This window comes from Seriola lalandi, unplaced genomic scaffold (assembly GCF_002814215.2).
Source record: "Seriola lalandi dorsalis isolate HSWRI2012SDOR001 ecotype SW California unplaced genomic scaffold, Sedor1 jcf7180002054879, whole genome shotgun sequence".
Taxonomy (NCBI): Eukaryota; Metazoa; Chordata; class Actinopteri; order Carangiformes; family Carangidae; genus Seriola; species Seriola lalandi.
Genome location: NW_019525432.1, coordinates 169,074 through 177,914, shown reverse-complemented (window position 1 = coordinate 177,914; position 8,841 = coordinate 169,074). Strand labels below are relative to the sequence as shown.

Genomic DNA, 8,841 nt, shown 5'->3' with positions numbered 1-8,841 from the left:
ATAAACTACTTTTAATACAACTCATCCAAAGACACTAAATATCTCACAGTATTATTTTAAACAAACACAATCATATTAAAATTATATAAGACTTGATATTCAACATATTGTAAATGAGGCATATAACGGGATGATGAGTAAACAAATGCCTTTGCTTTAACAAGGCTTCACCACACCACTGACAAATATTTGAATCTGTACCTCAACTTCAAAGAACTTGAAAATACGTCTTTATCTAGAAAACTAGATCCATTGATTATGGATCACAATTAGAGATATTACCTACTTTATGTAATATCTTTAATTATTCAAATCAAATCATGTAATTTGTCTTATTGGTAGCCCTCTGTCTCATCTTTGGCTGCTGAGCTAACATTAGCTAATGCTAGTTTCTTAGACTGACAGGACAAGCTATACTCAGCCCTGAATGTCCTCAGTGTCCAAATCAGACTGATCCAGATGTGACATGTGCTTAAAAGTATAAATGAGGAAAATATTATTTACTATCCCCCAACATTAACTGTTGGTTAATATTTGACTGCTATCTAGCCACAACGGACAGAGCTTGAAAATGACATGCACAGTAAGCTAATGCTAATGTTTATGTCTTTGCCCGTCGTGCTGCTTCTTCGTAAAAAAAATAAATAAATAAATTATTTTTTTGGTCTGTTGGTCACCATAACCAAGTGCACATAATATGAAAATACTATCAGTTTCATTGGTATAATGGATAATAATGGAATCTGAGCACACAGAGCCAGTGAGCGGCTATCCACCACAAACATTAGCAAAGAACTGAAACTAGAGTCTGGTCTTTCCTCTTGTCCACCTTAGTAAGACACTGATCCCCAAATTGGAGGCAATGAGAAACAAGAAACAAGGAGGGGAAAAAAATCCCAAGGTGAGGGGCACAAATTCAACCCTGCATTCATTAAAAGCCTTACACACAGTATGTCTTGTTAGATGTATCACATTTGCAGTTCCTACCCCAGAGGCAATATTAATTATTCATTATGTTCATATTACTTTAAAAATAATTAATTGAAGAAGCCTTATACATGAAGGCTGAAATTTTACAGCCCAAGACACAAAAAGGACAAAAAAAATGTATATTTCTATCAAAATTCAAACCACTACAGCCTGACAGGTGCACTCCAGCAGCGGCCATGAGCTGTGACTTCACTGCCTTGAGTTTTTATCACCTGGAGGGCGATGAAAGTTCATCCACCTTTTATATCCACCCTGTAACCTTCTTGTTAAATCATACATCTGTTGGCGTTCCACTGCTCATCCTAAATCTTTCACCACCAACACATCCACAAGTGGTGTGAAATAACAGCTTACTGGAATTTTTCTTTTTCTTGAGTCTTTAAGACGTGTCCGAATTGCATTAAATCAATTTAATATCAAGAAGCACACATAGGCACCAAGTTCAGATGGCTGGGGGTTAAGCCAGTTCAAGGCTGATTTGATTGAACAAGGTCAGTAAACTCTTTCTGTTGCTCTGCAGTTAATTAGAGGACACGGCAATGGATGGGCTTATGCTGGAAACACATAGGCCATGACTCTGCCCTGCATCATACTAATTCCCACATGCACAAACTGTTTTTATATGGCAGTCATGCAAGGGGAGCTTTGTGGGGTACAACAGAGCATCTTCGTGTATCTACACAAAAGGCATCCAGAACAGTGAGAAAGTCCTTCATATCAAAAATGATAAGGAGAAGGGCTTCAACATAGAGTCAGGGAGAAAAAAAAAGGGGTAATTGAAAGAATTCTGATTACAGAGTGAAAATATTTATTAAATCTTCAATATCCACAACTTAACATGGGTGAAGATGATTAAGAGATTGGTAGTACGGTAAATCCTATGGCTGCTGATACAAGAAATTGTCCAGATACTGTAGCATTAGCTATCAACCACTTAATGGTTTAACCCATGTGTGAGATTTATCATTTGGGAGAATCCAGTTTAGTTTGTGTTCAATTAGATAGATGGCTAGTTGGCCTAGCTTGCTAACGTTAGCGCTGATTCCCACTAGACCCTCTTTTCATTCATGTAATTTCATTCAATTTTTTTTGCATTACACAGAAGAGGAGGGCCTAACTAGCACTAGCTGTCTTTCTTCCATTGGTCCAGCTGTAATGAAAGTAAGTGACTCACAGCGACTGATCGTCCTGTAACACCAGCACTTTGTACGTTACTCTTGTGATTCAATTCACAACAGGGGATAACGTACACGGTCACACAGTAACGTGAGCAGCGCTCAGATCACAGCCGGAACCAAGCGACGACAAAAAAAACTTGAACATGAGTTGATATTGCAAACATTTTTTTGTTCACAGATATTGCACCAATCAAATTAGAGTATTCAGTCCACGCCAAAAAAATCACAACCCCTGGAAAACACAAATGTTGAAGGCACTGACCACTTAAGTAAAACTTCAGTTTGACATTAAAAGAATGCTGAAACTGTACATGTAAACGTTGATCTACTGTGTGACTATTAATTAAAGACCTATTGTGCTTCTGGAGGTCGATTACTACATGTGCCAAATGCTTCAAGCTGAAAAACTGATTCACCAAATTAAAGTACTTTAAACTGGCAAACAAACAAACGAAAAAAAAAAAAAAAAGTGCTTAAGAAGTGGAATCAGTCCAGTGCAGATTCTTGCAAGCCAATCATGCATTATTGGATTTTAAGAATGTAATTATCCGAGTGAAAAGATTTGTGGGACTTACAAAAGGACCATGCAATGATGATAAAGGAGCTAAGAACTGTCTGTGAATATGGCTTATCCTTTTCACAATTTGAGGGAAAATAAATTATCTTTGACTGACGTTTGCTAATTATTTTGATTTGCAAACAGTGGAAACATTGGTCCTTGGGACACACAGTTCTGCTTCATTTCTTCATAAACCATTGTTACTTGCTTTAACCTGGCACTGTGGGTGTAAATTCTTAGTCATAACGATCTCAGCTGGGAAAAAATGATATAACAAAAAAATAAACAAGACATTATTTGCCTGCAGTTAGCTGCCTACATTTATCCTAAACTTATACAAGATAAACCAGTAAATTCATGCGAGTGTGGATATGGCTGCATTTTAAAGTGCTAGCTTTGAATGGATTTCAATGGACGGGTATAGAATGAAGAAATAAGAGCAATGTTGTTTTTACTTTAGACGGAAAACAAGAAAGAAAGGCAGGAGCAGATACCGAATCACCAGATTCACATCACTACAGTATCTTAGCAACAGATGTATGTCTTACTTTGTGCCAAATATAAGAAAGGGCTGAAGCCAGGGAAAGAGTCTAACAGAGTGGCACCTATTAAGCCAGCTCCTGAAGGAGTGGAGGTCCCACAGAGTCACATCTAAATCTGGAAGCAGCGATGTGACTTCTTCTCTAAATCTTAAATGGTCTCTAATGGCCTACTGGGCCACAATAAAGTCGAATTATTTCCTCTGTCAGACAGGAGAATTGCATTAGTGCAGTCTGGCAGACAGTTAGAGGTGGATGTCAAACAGGCCTTATAACCTTTGTTACAGTACATACAGTATATTATAATCCCCACTGTTAGGCTCTCACTATACAGTATTATGCTTCTCATATTTGACATTTAATATGTGTTTTAATGTGAAAGTGTTTTGTTTGACAATGTTTTATTGATGATAAATGTGTGTGGAAATCTCCTGAATATGCAAAAGTGACTTGAGCTATGCTGCTGAGTTTGTGAAATAAAGCTTGGCATCAGGGTTATCATACCTTGGGTTTGGGAAAAAAATATTAAAGCACCCATATTGTATAAAGGTAGATCTCCATGTCTCCTTTGATTATAAAGCAGATCTAGGTTCTATATTTATACTGTGAAAGTATCAAAGCGCTCAGTCCACAGAGAAATTAATACAGCCCATATTCAGAAACTGAGCCTTAAAATGAGCCGTCTAGACTTCTGTAACTTTGTGATGTCACAAGAAAGCAGTCACCAATCTCAGCCATGCCCCAAGCCCTGCCCACCTGGGATCCACCATCCAACCTCGCAGGATTTGGTTGGAGTGTTCACCTGAAATCTGCTAATTTTTTATTCAATCAACAGTCAGCCAATCAGAAGAGAGGCTCAGAGCATCCTCCATCCATATGGATCAACACTTCTAACAAAACACATGAAACGTGTAAAATATTGGACCTTTAACAGGACAACTGCATAACAAACTGGGAGTGTGGGGTTTGAAAGAATTAAATATATGATCCAGTGTTTCAGATCATGTTTAGACTCTCTTTCTCTCTTGTGAGCATGAAAAGCTGTTTTTTATGCTCTCTTCTCCTTGAGGGAATAATACTAAAAACTTCATTGTGTTTAATTTTAGACAATAGAAGGTGAGAAATTGATAGGTAAACACTTGTTTCAAAAAATGATTGTGTAATTTTACAAAATAGTTTTCAAGCGCTGTTAAATCTTAACAACAAACAAGCTAACAACATATCAAACTAACTAGCCTGTAGCCATCATCCTCCCACAGTACAACATAGACACTGTGATTTAACATTCTTTACAACCAGAAAGAGTTGTCAGAGAACTACTGTTATTAAAAATTAAATATAAAACTAAAGGGGAGACAGAGGTAGAGGGACAGCAGTCACAGAGGACAATCATTATATATATTCTATGGAAGGACCTAAAGACCGACCGATACCGCTGCACACTGCTTTCAGAATTCAACTTACTCCGTTCCACTTATGTGTCAAGCTGTCTAATCGTGTGCCGCTCCCCTGCACTGCTGCACCGACCGCAGTCGGTCATCCACGTTTTCAGCAGCAAGTAAACAACGCTGCAGATGGTGTATTTCAGGTTTGACTCATTAGCAGCAACCAAAGGTGTCAGGCCAGCTGACAGATGGACTGACATGTCCAAAAGAGGAGAGGGAGGACAAACTCATCATGCTTCTGTTTGCTGAGGCATGGGCAGCCATGGATACTGAGCCACAGCCAAAAGAAAGGTGTTTTTCGAGAGTAAATGCAGGTGTAGAAAAAAACCAAACAAAAAAAACACTCCAGACAAGGTACCTCCTTTTCAAAGCTCAGGCGAGCAGAGCAGTGAGGCTGAACAGACAGGAAACCCAAGTCTGGAAAAGAGGTGCAGTGGTCTAACATTAGGGTTTGACCACTGCACTGGGAGGGGGATGGAAACTTGTGAAACACAGTTGAACAGATCTTTTTCACTTATTAAACACAGGTCAGGTGTTTACTCTTCTATATTTACTATAAACGTATTACATGAGGCAAAGTGAAGGAGGAAATTTGGATTTTGGACACAGCTTAAGTGTATTAGTCTATCAATATTCAGGTTAAGTTTCATTCATAGGGCAAACTGACTTGCTTATTAGTAAAAGGCGGATATAGCTTTGACAGGGAAGAAGAGAAAAGAACAGGTGATGCTCGACAAGCAACCTGTCAATCAAATTCAACGCATGAACAAGCTTAAATGTCTCTTGGGGTACTTTCAGTATAACAAGGGAGACTTGTGTCTTTTGTGTGTAAAACTTTTGGCAGTTTGGGAAAAGTTTGACTTGTATTTTTGTTTTTTTGCACAACAGAAACTAATCTGAAATTAGGGCTCAACAATTAATTGAAATTATTATCGAAATCACAATATGGTCAAGGGCAATATCCAAATTCCAATGGGCCAACATGTGAGAGGATTATGGGATGTCTGTACTGTCCATTTGACAGTAAATGTAGCTAGAGGCGGCTGTAATGTTATATTTTATTGTATTTGAGGATTCTGGGCGATCTGGGATCTATTTCAGTGTTTTTGTTTAGACATCCAGAAATACTCTTAATAAATTCTGAAACAGATTCCAAATGTTGTTTATGGAAAATTTGTTATTTCAGGTAATCAATATGTTTTTGCTATAGTTAAAGATAACAAAATGATCTGTCAGCAGAGACTGAATCTGGCAGTCTGCCAGCTCGACTCAAGAGACTCTCATATGTTCAGAACTCTTTGACTGCCTGCTGTCTGTTTGGAATTTGTCTCCATGGCAACGGACCAGGCCGTCTGGCTTCAGCCATAGCCCCGCTGATGAAGTGGTGCGTTGTGATTGTGCTCACTGGAGAATAAAGACCTGAAAATATGCAGCGCATTTGCAAAGGTTTTCAATGGATCTCAATCCTCTCCCGCTGTAATTTAACTTAAACACCCCCTCTCACCCTGGAGGAGTTTGTGCAAGGAGCAGAGGATCAACAGTGAAAGAGAAGAGTGCTAACACTGATGACACTGATGACGGAAACATGTCATAGGAAGTTATATTGTATCCATGGAGCACATATTACTCAAGAAGGGGCCGTAGACACAGTAGCAGTAGCAGTCAAGACTTAAAAAGGGGCAGTAAATTGGTAACACAAAAAAAAAAAAAAGAAAAGGGAATGAATATACAAAATAAAATGGTGGATTTATTCATGAAGCTCTGTGTCTCACCTTAGCACACAACTTGGCAGACTGGCCTCGCTGGCTGGTGTGTGAAGCCTCTCTTCCATGCTCAGCGCCTGAGGACCGAGTCCTCCTGCTGCTGCTATCTGTCCAGCTCCTGGCTGCTGCTGCTGCCGCCGCTGCTGCTGCTGCTGGTGCTGATGCTGCTGCTGCTGCCGCCGCCGCCGCTCCTCCTCTTCATCTTCCGCCTCCTCATTGCCTGGCTTCTCCTTTCCTCGCCCTTCACTCTCGTTGTCGCTCTCTTCACCCAAGATGTCGTCCACCTGTGTTTTTTTTTTTTTTTTAAAAGAGCTTTTGTGAGGCATGGTTTTGGTTTTTGTCAGGATCAGATCACAGGATTTATGTATCTTGCAAAGCATATTCCATAAGTAAAAACCCATCCGTTCACACTCTCTATTTTCAGATTTGTTTTCAGTTTACATATTAACATTTTGCAGCATGCACACATACGTACGGTAACTGACAAAAATATCCTTGCATTTTGCATATATTCCCTACTTCCACTGACTACCTATTATTATTTCATTATTTTGTATGAGACGTCCACCAAACCACAACCAAAATACATTCAATTAATTTTTGCAAATTACATGACAACTTTAATTCATAAGTAATCACTAAATAGAAATAATTAAATGTTTTATTAGAGGTATAACTCAAACGGCGCAAAATATCATCAACAGGAACCAGAGGCAGTAGCCAGTTCCCTTGATGCAATTATGCATCTAATAACAACAAGAAAGTACTTTACTCTCAATAAATAATTGCGCTACATATAGTCCTGTAAGCTTGGAAGGTGATTAAATTTGGGGCCTGACTGATAGAAGAGAATTAAACTGTGATAATGTTGCATTAAAGAGCAAATCATATATCATCAATGGTCTGACAAATAACATGAAATTGATTGGTAAGGAATCCTTGAAGGAACAGTTGAACATTATGGGAAATATGCTTATTCAAGACTGATACCACTTTTATAACAGAAAGTATGAAGCTACAGCAAGCAGACAATTAGCTGAGCTCAGCATAGAGACTGGAAACAGGAGGAAACAATCTGCCTCGCTTTGTCCGAAGGTAACAAGGAATACAATGCAGGAAAAGAGACCAAACCGTAGGCTCAGAAAAACAGGGTCTTATTAGGAGTACCAAAGGTTGTATTTATTGAAAGGCTTCTGTATCGCTTAAACACAATGAGCAGGGGTTAATTTGTTTTGTCACCCACAATAGATGGAGTTATATTTGAGGAAGGGTAATAAACTCATCAAACTAGATGTCTGCCACGAGGAAACCATCAAAACAACAAGAGAGAATCTGTCCAGCGGGATATCCTGCCAGCCGAACTGTCAGCTCCAACAGCTCATCATTCGTACTGCCCCGAGGTTACTGACCATTTAGAACAGGTTAGCCAATTGACGACCATGTGAGGAGAATATTGCCACAGCAAATATGCAGACTCTCGATTATTGACTCATTAGTAGCATGGAGCTGGGGGAAAACTGGGATTAATGCAGAGGGAAGTTCTCTTGGGGCTAGAGCCAGGATCATTACTGGCATCAAGCCAGGCTCATTAAAGACTAGTTGGTGGTTATCTGAACAGCCACAGCGAGCATTGGTAAAGGTAGAAGGTAAGAGCGCCTGAGGTAAGGCTGATCTGTAGTAGAAGGGAAAAAAAAAAAAGCAAAAAAACAGGAAAAGCTCTGAGAATGTTAGGTCAATGTCGGTCGCCCTCCATTTCCATTTGCTGAATCAGTTTTTCATTGAGAATGACCCTGCGAGGCACCGACAAATTACAGTGTGAGATACAAATAAGACAGTAACCAGGGTTTTGTTTGTTCTCTATCTGTCTGCAACACGCAATTTGAAAGTTCATCTCAACACAAATAAAAATTTTTTCTGCTAAAATGTTTCTCTTCTCACGGCATTTTCCCCGTCACCTTCTCCCAGGAGCAATAACAGTGAAAATTTACTGGGCCTTGTCTTGTTGTGGCAGCTGCTAAGGATTTAATAGGATCTCTGTTTGTCGGTCTGAACAGTGAAGCTTGCAGGACAATGGGACATGGACAAAGGGCAGAGGGGTATAAGCTGGTCTTAACACAGCAGAAACACAGTACAGGTCTGCAGAAAAAGTATATACTGAAATCCATATAACCATATCTAACAGATATCCCAACAAAATCCATGTGCTTTAATCTTAAATCTATTATGCTCATTTCCAGCTCCACATTTTTTCTTCTGGGAGTCTTCTTCAGTAGCTTTGCATGATTCACAGATTAAAAAAAAAAAATCCTTATTTATCTCATCCTGCCTGTTATGCAACTCCACAGTTGAGCCTCCGACTGAAACAGG

The 8,841-nt window shown here is 39.2% G+C and overlaps 1 protein-coding gene across 2 annotated transcripts in view; it reads right to left on the bottom strand.

The window, feature by feature from the left end:
- The window catches only part of ctdp1 (CTD (carboxy-terminal domain, RNA polymerase II, polypeptide A) phosphatase, subunit 1), a 66,538-nt gene that overhangs the window by 26,621 nt on the left and 31,076 nt on the right, over positions 1-8,841 (bottom strand). For both annotated transcript variants that reach the window (XM_023428562.2, XM_023428563.2), the window contains exon 12: positions 6,484-6,758. In XM_023428562.2, coding sequence (XP_023284330.1) covers positions 6,484-6,758 — 275 coding nt within the window. The remainder of the gene's footprint in view (positions 1-6,483; positions 6,759-8,841) is intronic.